The 13,341-nt window shown below is 40.2% G+C and overlaps 1 protein-coding gene across 2 annotated transcripts; it reads right to left on the bottom strand.

Moving 5' to 3' along the window:
- Positions 1 to 2,850: 2,850 nt before the first annotated feature.
- hmg20a (high mobility group 20A) lies at positions 2,851 to 13,011 on the bottom strand. Of its 2 annotated transcripts, XM_074676697.1 has the most exons (10): positions 12,879 to 13,000; positions 11,324 to 11,393; positions 10,590 to 10,678; positions 10,262 to 10,471; positions 8,771 to 8,903; positions 7,920 to 7,957; positions 6,318 to 6,393; positions 5,849 to 6,064; positions 3,410 to 3,542; positions 2,851 to 3,270 (listed from the first exon to the last, which is right to left on the bottom strand). In XM_074676697.1, exons 3-10 carry the CDS (start codon positions 10,653 to 10,655, stop codon positions 3,267 to 3,269), a joined length of 876 nt encoding a protein of 291 aa, XP_074532798.1. In that variant the 5' UTR covers positions 10,656 to 10,678; positions 11,324 to 11,393; positions 12,879 to 13,000; the 3' UTR covers positions 2,851 to 3,266. The 2 variants fall into 2 exon arrangements, with proteins under 2 accessions (XP_074532798.1, XP_074532797.1); XM_074676696.1 differs by lacking the exon at positions 11,324 to 11,393 and having other exon boundaries at positions 12,879 to 13,011.
- Between the last annotated feature and the right edge of the window lie 330 nt (positions 13,012 to 13,341).

Here is a 13,341-nt window from a genome sequence, read left to right as displayed (position 1 = left end):
GATCTGTGTCTCTCTGCTGGAGTTGGCTTCTTTCTCCAAATGTCAGCCCCAACACTCCACGGGCAGGAAGCCGGCTGAGGATGCAGACATGACCCAACAGTGGAGGAAGGAGCTGTTTTCATTAAAAGCAGGTTTTTTCTTTGTGGAGACAAAGGCTGGGCGTCATGATGATGTGGCAAAGCGAGGGCAAGCCAGGAGACTGGGAAACATGATGCAAACAATCAGTGAAATCTCATTTGTGCCTTGCTAAATCACATTTAAGAATAATGTTGAGCTCCTGCAGCAGCTGACTCAGTAGAGACTGGCCATCCTTGCTGCTCTACTCAATAGTATTGAGTGAAACATCTAAAAACATAGATTTTTTTCATCAAATAATGTTGCCGACTTCAGTTCGGTTTACAAATCAGAAAACAAATTTTTCTGATAACTTAAATTCTCCCTTTAGGTTGCAAAGGCACGCTGTATTCCCAGTTGTATGGATTACTGTTTGGTGCTATGTGACTTACCATGTGCTTAAAAAAGTAATATCCTGCTGAATTTTACCATGACATCCCAAATCCTATCTCATCATATCATACTCAATTGTTTTATATTAAATCAAAGTGTATCACAGTGCTTGAAACTGAACAAAATGGTACAGTAACATACCTATGTTTAGAATTTTATCATGTCTGGTCATAATTTGTTATGTCATGACATAATGTATTGTTTGCGTTGTTCTGTATTGTACTATAATGTGTATAGTATTGTGCTGCTGTATTGTATAATGTAGTTTCATTTCACTTTATGTAAGATGATACTGTGCTGAATTGTAAAGGAACATACAATACTTTATCGCATTGTCACGATACATTTTGCATTGTTTCATATCATAGCATATTGTATCCTATCCTGTCATACAGTATCATACTGTATTAAGTATTGTACTGTATTTTAATGTATCATATCCTATCCCATCCTACTGTAACATATATCCTTTTGTATAAGAGCATACTGCAGCATTTCCTTTCGTATCATATCTTATCGTAAACAACACAATATCTTATCATATTTTTCCGTATGCTAACGTAACACATTGCTTCATATCGTATTGGGTGATATTGTATTGTATTGTTTGGTAAATGTATTATTCCAACATATTTTATCTTATTGTACTGTAAAACATTATGTATTGCACTGTATTGTAGCATGATGTGTTGCTGTGTATCTTACCCAGTCTAATTGAAGCATATGGTATCCTATGTTTTGCATCTTATTGTAACATGTTATAATGTATCTCATTGTATCATAGCATACAGTACGACCACTGTGTGTTTTATTGTTGTTTTTTGTAACGTATCAAATCTCATCATACTCCTTCCCATCTTGCTGTGTTGTATCATACTGTATTTGTGAGTGGTTTCAATGTAATGGCTGTTTAGAGCTGGGTGAATGGCCTGAGATGGTCTTTTATTTAAGGTAAAATATGGTTTCATGGTTGAAGCCATTGCTCCTCACAGTTCTTTTTTTTCCCTCTCCATTTTCTCACGTTATTTCTTTTTTTCCTAACAGGTTTGGGCCAACATCAAAGCAGAAAAAGTCTTTTTCAAGCTCATTATACAAATGAGCTCTGGGGCCTCTTGCACATGCTGAGTAGTGAACACGTGAAAGATGATACCAGAAGTTAAAAGGTAAACAAGCCTAATAAGGTATGAGTGTCTCACTGGTCACAGTACATCTAACAAACAGGAGAGATGGGACTTCCCAGGGGGATAAAAGATGACTTAATTTCATTCTCTAACTCCATGTACTGCTTGTTTTCTTGGAGTCTTAGTTACAATTGTTTGATGAATCCTGCAAACTTTTCCTCTGCTTCTGTTAATTTAATCTGGTTCCAGGTTGTGACTTTGTTTTAAATGTAACAAATGAGCTGAAGTTGGCTCCTCATTGCATCACACGGCACAGGGACACTTGACTTTGAAGAATTGGACTTTGACACCCCATATCTTACAGAGAAACATGCATCCCCTGCTGCTAACACACACATTTAGTTAGCATTTGTGTATAATTAGCTCAGTGTATTGCTCCAGCTATTCACTGTCCTGCAGGAAGAAAACATCTGTTAGCGATACGGCTGGATATAATGCTGTGACCAACACGGCCTCTGTCGACAGGAACTCTCAGCTGGCAGACAGGAAATGGGTAACAGTGAATGGAAACAGGAAAGACTCATAATACCATGTCAAAAGGGAAAACAGAACTTTGATTGCATGCAAGTTTAAGTTCCCAAGAAAATCATAAATGAATTCTGATGAACAAAAAAACAATATTAAAAAGGCAGAGCCAAGACTTCTACAGTCATTTTGTTCTCTGTTCTGTTCCTTCTGGACTGACAAGACTGGAAGAGGGACAATCTTTGGTACAGGAGTTTATTGTTTCTCCAAGCTGTGTGCTTCTTGGTAGTTCTGACTAAGCCACAAAGTAAAAACGTGTCTCTTGAAATTACTGCAGAGCAGTTCTGCAACTTTAAATGAGTTAAGATGAAGCTGATTATTCAAACTATCACAACAAACTAGACTTAATTTGTACTTATTTCATTGGACTGACCTCTTATTGAGAGAAATCATCACTTTCAGACATGTCATCAGACATCAGAGGAATTTTTAAAATCACTCTCCAATTTCTCTAAAAAATTATACTTGCTTCAAAAAGCTTTACAAATAACATGAAATAAGTAAATTTAGGTCAGTGTTGCCTGGGGTGTCGAACCTTGTTTGTCATTTCAGTGCGAACATATTCCCAGAATGTCACCAACCCACAAAAACAAACTGACTTTTGAAGTATACAACATTTATTGAAAACACACCTTTTCACACAGAAAACAGAATGGCACGTTTTTCTTAAACAGAGCATGAAAAAACAAACAGAACAGACTCAACCGCTCTGATGTGTTCAACACAAACCTACTGACACATTTCACTTGGATCCAAACGTGTTTGATTGAGTACTAGCTGTTCCCGTGGAAGCATTGTGACAGAAAGTCTCCCTTATCCGTTATTCTTATAAAACAAACTACAGCTACATCAATGGACAAAGTTTTTAAAACATGAAATAAAAAATTAATAAATATAAGATGCTACTTCACATTCACCTACACCATCTTAGAAGAGGAATAAAAGATGACTTCAAATCAACTTGGGATGATGGATCGACATGGAAAGGAGAGAGGCAGCATCCACTGAATGTCACTGTAATCTCAGTCCATCAATCAGCTGGACACGGCCCAATTATCTAGGGCAGAAAGAGGCGAACACACAGTTCACTAAAGCAGTTAAACATCCAATGAAGAGACAGAAGCAAGGTGAGATTTTAAGTTTCAGAGGACATTTATGACGATCTGTATTCATGTTGTCACTTTTCCAGCTCTTACCTGTCCAAACGGTTGACCACGTCTCTCACGGTGTTGATGAGATTCTCGTGGTCTTGGGGGTTGCTGACGATGATGCTGTGGAGCTTCTTCATGTAAGAGTCGATGGTGTCGATAGAGGGGGTCTCTCCAGTTCCTGGAAGAAATTACATGAAATGAGCACACGTTACTTCCTCTAACCACTGCCCAAAGAGTGGACCACAAAAATTCATGTTTGGACATTTACTAAGTGGAAGCTGGCAGGGCAGAAATCACACATGACAACACCAACAGCATGAGCCACAACTCGTCATGCTGATGTTTTTGCTGCGAGCAGCGTCAAAGGCTGTCCCCAGACTGGGTCAGAGAGTCCAGCAGGCAGAGGGGAGCAGCTTTCATCAGCCTGACGGGATCTTTCAGGCTCGTCATGGTTCAAGTGTGTGTCAAAACACAAGCATCAGACTACAAGATGAAGCCACATGAAAATAAAATAAAAAATCAGCCTTATGTCAGGGTGGAAATCCTGATTAAGTACCAAGAAAATCAAATCTTGATGTGCTGACCCTGAAAGAAGCTTCGATGTTGTTATGTATTAATATATTGACACTTTTGCCGCAGAGCTCCCCTGAGGTCAAGTCTGAGTGGATTTTTCAATCACTCTTTATTGTCGAGCTATTCTGAAATAACGCTGGTTGTTTAGTGTGTATTTGTTCTCTGCTTTTCCGCTGAGTGAGCCAGAAATTCAAACAGGCGTGTAGGAAATTACGAGCAAAAACCTGTGGGTGTGAGCTCGGCATGGCTTCAGTGAACAAAGAAGACAGCAATGCTCAAATTTAAATAATGAATACGAACCAAAAAAGAAAGATCCAAGTGTTAAAAAGAACAGTAAGTGGCTCTTGTGTTTGTTGGAGTGTGTTTCACTCCAGCAGGAAGCAGCATAAACACACAGTGGGTGTATAACCTCTCCTACGTTATTATTTATGTCTCACCAAGGTAAACTGTGACTGTGGAGCTAATAGCCGACTACAGTGTTTGTGTCTGGGGGAGGATTACTGCAATGAGATGTCAAGTTAAGAGCAGTTTACTATGAGCATTGATCAATGTCAGCAAATATGAACTCCAGGAGCTCAGGAAAATCTGGGAATTTTGTTTTTTTTTGTCAAAAATGCCCAAAATGGGGAGTAAGAGTCGATAAAATCAGGTGTTAACTAATTCTAAATACCTATTTTACTCCATGTTAGCCCAGTGTATCAGTAGCTCAAAATTACACCTGAAGTGTTCAAAAAGCAAAACAGAATCTGACTATGGGGTATGAAAAATTAGCTTTTTAAGTTTCTTGACATAAGAAAAATTTCTTAGTACAAGAGAATAAACAAATGTTGTTAAGTTGCAACTCTGTTGAATTACTTTAATTCACCTTTCTCTTGTCTCAGCTGGACTTCAAACCAAATCTTTCCAAAGCTCAATTCTGTCATTTTAACACCAGCTTCCCATAAGTTTGAGAGTTGGTCTCTAGATTTGTATTACCATTTTCAAGCCCTGCATGGAGAGGTACCTGCCTACATCAAAGAGCTATCCAGGCCTTACAGCCCCAGCAGGTCTCTGAGGTCCTCTGATCAGGGTTTGTCGGTTGTTCCACACTCCAGGGTTAAGACCAGAGGAGTGTGCAGTTGTTGCTCCATCACTTAGGAGCTTTTCCTCAGGGATTAAGATCCCCAGACTCAGCTTGCACTTTTAGCCTTAACTCATCTTTTAAGACTTTTATATGATTAATCTATTCTGTGCTGCAGCTTGCCTCGCCTGTTCTTTAATGTTATAATAATATACTGTTTACATGTTTTTCGTACAATATGTTGTGTATGAATCCATGAAATTTTCCTCATAAATCATTCTGTGACCTCTGCTCTAAATTAAATTATAAATATTCTCCTCATCATCTGCGATCCTTTCACCTGAGCAAAACTGTAAACGGAAGGGGCTTCCAGTGTAAACAGCAGTTAGCTGATGTGGTGTTCAAGCTAAAACTTTTATCTTTATGCATCACCAGTGTTTCAGATTCAACTCTCAAATGCAGAAGCTAAGTGGAGATAGTGTTAAGAGACATCATTTAGAGCAGATTGTTTGCTGCACTTGCATTAAAGTTCATGTTTACAGTGTTTCATCTAAGCAAAACTGCATCAGATGACCACAGATCAGGACTATTCAGCCACCCCACAAACTCTTTTTATGTTGCCTGAAACAACAAAGACAGAAAAAGAGACATCTTGCAAAAAAGAAAAAAAATCATAACACCTCTGGACTCTACTAAAAAATCAAGACTCTTGCAGGATGCAGAACTTGTAAACAAAGATTAAAGAAAAAACTTTGAAAAACAACGTTTCAAGTCTAGTTCAACATTTATGAGGATGTTTTTGATGGAGGTTTTAGGAGTAAAATTTTACACAAAGAAAGTGATATTCCCACCTGGCAGAGGCACAGAGGAGAAGCTGGAGGTGAGCGCCTGGCGCAGAGTCTCCAGATGCTGATGAAGGAGCCCGTTGCGCCCCCTCTCTTGCATCACGTCCCCTTCCAGCCTCTCCACCGCACCGCGCATGCTCTCCACGTGTTTCTGCAGCGCTGCGTTCCGTTCCTCGTACTCCATGTTGGTCTTACGTAGCTGCCGCATCTCCGCCTCACGTGCTGTGGAGAAACACATGGATGACAAAGGTAGAAGTGCGGGGGAGGAGAACGAGCAAAATGAATTATTTACTCTCTAAAGGAGGCGTGCTCTTATAAAGTTAGGGGGTTTTGCTGTTGACAGTCAAACTATTCCGGGAACGCTACGTTCTCTTGAGGTAGCAGAAAAATGTGTTTGGAAACACTTAAACAAATGGAGCCTTCAAAAAGTCTCAGCACACCAACTACAAAGTGTCTCTGTTCTCCAGCTCTTTACCTTTGCTGTGGTTGAGGAACTCCTCGGTGAAGATTGGGATGTCAAAAACAGTTCTGTCCTTCCCTTCTGCATCTTTCTGTTGAAAAAGAAGAAACAGAAAACAAGCTGAGCAGAGGAAACGCTCGCCACACAACGGCAGCAGGAGGTGGTCATTTATCTAGGCAGGCTGGAGGTGGGTGGCTAATTGATTTCATACCTGGCCACCGGGGAAATACAGCGACAATTTGAGAATGAGGAGGGAGGAGTAATTTCATCAACCCTGCTGCTTTGAAATCAAAGGCTGAGGAGTGATAACTGTAAAAGAAAATGTGCAGAGACGTTTCCACTTGTTTCTTTCCCTGTTGTTTATTCTGTCCCTGTTTCTCTGCGATGATTCCTTCACTTTTGGGAATCTAGACGGGAAACACCGGCACTCCCACAGGAATGCTGACTCCAGTAAAGTCACCTTGGCCACAGCTGCTCAGCTTTAAGACACACTTACAAAGGAAACCTCTTAATTACATGCAGAATTTAATAAGCATGAATTACACACTTAGCAAAAAGCCAAAGTGTTTGGATCAGAAACACAAACGCGGCACCAAAGAGGATTAACTCAGCTTTGGTGATGCAACTGTGGGCTCTGGTGTGGAGCAAAGAGAGGGCAAATTCAACAGATCTAAGAAATTATGTCCACAATGCTGCAATGCTGCTCATTGAAAGGTTTCCACTAGGTAAGGTTTTAGGTTTAGCTAGGCACCGCCCCATTGTGGCTGCCTGTTACAGCAGCTCTCTCTACCTTGTCCGTTTCTTGTGATTTTTTCATCTCTTTTTTGTCATCTTTGCATTTGGAGTGGATCAGTACTTTGTATGATTCATCTGCTGGTCACGGACACCAAACTGATTTTGTTTTTCAGTGATATTTTTACTATTTATGCTCCCATGTTTGTCTGGAGATCCTACATGTACCCATGGTTGCATTGTTTACATGTAAAATCAGCTGTTAGCAGTCTGTAGCATGTCAACGCTAACTGGTGCAAGGCCTGATGTTGTCCCACAAAGTGAGAAGGAGATGAGGACGACGTGCTGGTTCTCAGGTGTGAGCTAAGAAGTGAGGACATCGACCTGTCCTTCCATTCATTGTTATTGGGAACTTAAGATCTATCTCCAATAAGATGAACAAGCTAGCCCTGCTAATCCAGCAGTGGGAATACCAGAAGGCAGAGTAGCATCATACTATTCAAAGAAATAGCTAATGGAGCTAACAATGGATACCAACGCCACATTGGAAGAACTTCACCTGCTGTGAGCAGACAGGATACAGGAGACAGAAACTGAACAGACTGCTTAAGAAGCTCAGTCCTGGACCCTGTGGAGGTGGAGGCTGGCTGACTGGACAATGATGGACAAGCTGTCATCATCTGTTTTGTTATGGACCTTTTACTCTTTCTATACACTTTCTCATTTATGTTTTTTTGATTGCTGCTGTGACTCCTGAATTTCCCCTCAGGGATAAATAAAGTATTTTCCATTCTATTCTAAAGGTGGGAAAGAGACTTTAAAGACCTCTTAACTGACGTTATATGATATTCACTTTACCAAAGAGGGCAGAGAGGAGTTACTGACCTCGTGGAGAGCTTCGTTGGCTACCTGGTGCCCAACATCTGGAGAGGAAGGAAAGAATAAAAAAATGAGCACAGCAGATGATTCATGTTTCCCCCGGCGCAGCGTGCCTTTGCTACATCACAAACTGATGGAGTGAATCAAGCTTATCCAAAAAAACACCATCTCAGCACTCTATACTGTGAATCAGCTGAAATGTGTTTCTTAAGGAGGGCCGTTTCATGCTTCTCTGAGCATTTTTGCAGAGGCAGAGCTGTTTCTGTCATCAACATTTTTGATATTTAAACACAGTTTTATCCAAAGCAGTAAAAAAGGAACAAATAATAGGAACCATGTGTTGAGTGAGTGTGGAAACAGCCCGCTGGCCTCAAGGTGAACTCAAAACCTGAACTACCTCGACTTCAGATTCTGAAATGACCCCCCACCCCCACCCTCCTCCTCTCCTCGCCACAGTTCCATTGACTGAGCAACGGAAATAATGAGTTCTGAGATCCAGGACTGCGTGATGGAATTTATGCAAATGATGCATTCAAAGTTTGCAAACATTTGAAGGTGAGTAGGAAGTCAATTTCTGAGGAATTATTTCCTTCATGTGTTGCTGCTTATTTTCTGCAACACAAAGAATACAAAAATAAATTTTGAAAGAGTTAATTCATTCTGCTTCAGACAAGGAAACAGCTTCTCTAGCATCTAGTGGATTAGTGCCTTGCCTATGGGCAATGTTTAGGTTGAAAAACTCCCTTATTGTCAGGTTTTATCCTCCAAAAACTTGTTAAATCTGTCCTGTCAGCTAATTTTTCTAACAGTGGAACCTTAAATTAAAGCTGAGAAAATAGCCACAAATAGCCGCCCACCTCCCCTGTGCCGTTTCCCCTTCTGCTTCTCCTGGACCTTCCTGGTGAAGTGTTTGTAGGCCTCCGTCTTCTGGTACTTCTCCAGCTCCCGCATGTAGCGCTCTTTATCTTTCTCTGCCTCATCCAAATATCGCTGCAGGGAGAAGAAGAGAGGTGAGAGGAGCTGGAAGGACTCAGCCAAAGGGGGAAAAATATGAGACAGAGAAAAGAGATTTGGCAATAAGAACAGAGTGGGAGGGTGGATTTTGGGTTGACATGGCTCAGTGAGTGGGAGTTATTAATCCTAATCAGGATTTGTTACTTCAAAAAGACAAACAAGTTGACTTTCCAGACACTTGAACCATCTTTTAAAAAAATAAGTTTGCAAAATACAGAATTTTTTCCTAAGTTCTCCCTCCAAAACAGAAAGGGTAAGCAAGAATGATTTATTATCACATACCATCGGAATAAAAGTACAACAGTTATATCCTATAAATTGAAAATTCTGGATTGGTTCTCCTTGCCCTGACAGTACAATCCCCCAAAATTTAAAAAAGAAAAAAAAAGAAAAAAGAAAAAAAAAGTGTTGCAGTAACTTGGTTTTGCCACTGGGGGGAGCCCTTGAAAAGATAGATGTAAGGGTTTTAAAGTAGGGATTCATTCTTTACAAGTCTTTTTAGCCCAGCTGGCCCAAATACAGCACCTGGTTGGTTTACTGACCGAAACAAAGATGGCAGCCTCCTATTAGCACCACAGACTAACGGGACTTATTATATCTTACTCAAATTTATCAACAAGTCATCACAGATTGCCTTTTGTTTCTCAAACACAGGGTCTTGATTGGCTTCTAAAAAGCATTATCTGCTCTGGAGGACTAAAAAAAGGGGGTTTCTTAACAGAAAACTGTTGGTCACGTGGAGGATCGATTTTGATGGCAATTCAAACTCTCAGAGACGATTATGTAAAAAAATATATAAAAAGATGTCATATATGAAAGCTTTGACCACCAAGGAAAACATAAAACACCAACCTGTGTTTCATGTTGAGCTGAAAACTTTTACAGAATCAAAAGTCACAATGTGCTGCATATAGGATTTCTTTAAATGCCATTTTTGTGCCATGAGTGGAAAGTATTTTAATCAAATCTGACATCTTTCTGCAGTTCTTGTATCACAGTAGAGGCTGAAACTAGGAAACACAACACTGTACAGCTGTAATCGGGTTTGTGTCGATGTGTTCTCAGAAATTACTGACACCATGGACTCTGCACACGTTTGTTCCTCCACTCTCTTTGTGCTCAGAGTAAAATTAGATGAAAGTCGCAGCAGGTTTGAAGGAATCTGCCTGCGATCTGTGTGAAGCCTCGGCATGATGCAGGCGGATATTTCAGTGCAGCCTTTAAGGACAGTGTTGGTTGATGTTATCCACCTCTGCTGCTTTGATCTATATGAATACATTAGTGATGAACTCAGTGGAGAGGAACACAGAGCAGCACTTTTCTTCTTCACTGACCTGCTTCTCCTCGGGGGGCAGCTTGCTCCACTCGTTGCCCAGCATCCTGGTGATCTCTGGGAAAGGCACGTCTGGACGCTCTGCCCGTAGTTGCTCCCGTCTGTCATTCATGAAGCGAACGTAGCCCGTCAGTGGGGCTTTGGGTGCATTGCTGTCCTTCATCGGCTTCTTCCTCTTCCTCCCTTTGGTCCAGCTGCCACGTCGAGGCTTCTACAGAGACAACACAAACAGAAATATTTGATGTTTTGGGAAAGCAGGTTATACTTTTAAAACTTTATTTTGCAGAAGAACTGAAGCCATCTTTGAAATCATTTTCTTCAAGCTTTACCTCATCTCCATTTCTCTGTCCGTTGTTATCAGCGTTTGCTGCAGGAGAGCCAGTCTGCTCATCCATGGCTTCTCTGACAACTGGGAGATCTAGAGGGACAGACCATAAAACAAACCTTCTCTTATTAGTACTTCATTAGAATTTCCCAATGCTATCTCAACTATATCATCCTCTGTCTATATATCTTGCTAACCAGGGGACAAAGAAAATACAAGCACACATATTGCTGCCACATGAAGTCTGGTTAAGCCTCTGGAGACAGGCTAGGACTAAAGCTTGGAGCATTATCACCAGGGATGCAGCCAAGCAAGGAAATAGACAGCAGACTTTCCTTTCTGCAGCAGTATCTTTCTCCACCCCATCTTGGCTCCAACTCTCCTCTTGGCCAGCCACATTTCCTCTAATAGAAATGTCTTGCTGCTACCAATCACAATTGAGCAAAGGAGTGAAAAATCCCATAACCCCCACCGCTGAGATACAAATGTTGCCTAGTTTCAACAGGAAGAATTAATGTTGTGGCACTGCCTCGTAATTAGAGATAAGAGATCGCCTACGTACAAAAAAATGCTTTCAAAATAAAAGTTCTGTATCTAAACTTGGGCATTTTTTTCTATAAAATAGATTAATTTATTTGGAAGATGACATTTCTAACTGTTATGCCAGTTTGAATGTGGGAAAGAAGCCCAGGTAAACGTCTAAAAAAAGGAACAACATCATTGTGTTTCAACTCTGACCTCTAAATTACTGAGTGGGAAGTGAGCCTCTGTATCCTGGATGTGGTTTCTGCCCCCCTGACACCAAACACTGTGGGAAAAGTCAGAGGAATAAACCAGACTACCATCAAAAAGCCCCTTTGGGATTGAGAATATGTGGGGGGAAATTCCCCTAACAGCACTACAGTTTACAGCGACGGCAAGTTGGGGTTTCTTTTCAAGCACTTTGATGCCTGAGGTCATTTTTAAGTGATGCTTTTATCACATGTACAGTTCAAAGATGTACAGTTACAACTTTTTTCTGTTGTAAACTCAGCCTACTTAAATGTTGTCTGCAAGTTTTCCAAGAAGGCCACAAGCTAAAATGCATTATTCTATAATAAATGTGTTTTCCTTATTTAAAGAGTTGCTGGAATTAAACCTTTTTTTGACTTCTTTTTCCTCTCTGCACATGCGAAGTCAGGACCAGAGTCTTCTGCTTCTACGGTTCAGAAAGGGCCCTGTTGTCTGCTGCATGCTATTTTGAACTTGTCTGAGAAAAATACGAAAATAATATAACTAATAGCTTATTAAACTTATTTTTAGGTTTCTCTCCAATAAACTTACCCTATCTAATAAAACTATGCAACAGTGCACCCTGCTGGATAAATGGAGAAACTGCGTCGCTCAATGATGGCATAAAAAATTGTTTGTTGTACTTTTCCAACGAAATGCGTGACTTTAAGACTGTTCTTTGTAACTGTGCTTTTGAGGCATTAGTATTTAATAAAATGCAAGCCCATATGGCTTACGTGGTGTAAATTTTAGCACCGAAATCCCATTAGTACCAATTATGCTAACCTCACTAACTGAAATACAAGGCCATCATCGAAACAATGATGCTAATTTATCCAATTTGTAGCGTGATACTGAGCTAATTGTTGTTGACACCACACAGGGTTGCTACTATACTCTTAAAACTGATATTTCGATTTCAACGAAATTAGCAGTCATACATTATCCCCCGATCCATGAGCACTATGCTAAGGCTTTGACTAATGTTTATATCTGGCAAGCTGCATTTCTGAAGCCCAAAGCGGTGATTAAAAGCCGATTTTGAAATAGATAAGACGTGTTTTGGAAAGGTTACCATCAGAATAGTTGGTTACCTTGCTGTTTAAATATCAAACTTGACCGAAATGTCGATAAAATGTGTACCAGCGGCTTGGCCAAACCACACTCTTTTTAGCTAACGTTCAATATGCTAACACGTAGATAGACGTCAATAACGTCCTTTCTACAGGTGCAGTTCATTGAAATGTGTTTTTTGTAACAGCCAAAATTTGCTGTATTTCCCCAAAAAGACTGATATGTGCCTAAAACCGCATTTTCTCCCAAACCAGGGACTCCTTTAGCAGCAATAGCCAACTCGCCTTTTAGCTTTTTCTGCTGTTACACAGTGCTAACAGGCAGCTAACGGTTAGCTCGAAGACGCGAGCCACGAGCCCTCTATGATTTACGTTGACGCTCCATTTTAGAAATTTGTAAGTCATTATATCACATCTTTTATATGTAAAAACATCTAGTAAATACTAACCTTAAATAAAGTTATCCGATGCTGTTTTATATCAGTCGAAGTAATTTTCCTAATCAAAACAATACAGCATCCAGGCCATAGAACCGTAACACATAGACATGCAAGCGTCGCGCAACCTCGCCCTGCAAAAACATGGCATTGATGGCTGACATATCTCTTTCTGTATACCATGTACATTATTTTGTTAATTTCTGGGGCTTTGTCGCATTGATAGTTCAGGTGACAAACAAAGAAAAGTTAGGTTACTTTAATTTTACACATAGATCAGTAACCCTAACCCTAACCTGGGTTATTTTCAGGTAGTTTAAGAAATAGAGCTATGAAACATTTTGACTGTGGAAATACTTTAAAACCAAGAGTACAAAATGTGAGTTTGAAGTTTATTTAGCATTCCCTTACCATCAGTGAAGCATTTGCTATACACATTTTTTTCCAACACATGCTCAATATGTGAGGTCACCTA

Source organism: Halichoeres trimaculatus, unplaced genomic scaffold (genome assembly GCF_033239565.1).
Source record: "Halichoeres trimaculatus isolate MK-OKI-2021-1 unplaced genomic scaffold, fHalTri1.1 fHalTri1_scaffold_10, whole genome shotgun sequence".
NCBI classification, from domain to species: Eukaryota; Metazoa; Chordata; class Actinopteri; order Labriformes; family Labridae; genus Halichoeres; species Halichoeres trimaculatus.
This window is presented reverse-complemented; position numbering and strand designations above follow the sequence as displayed.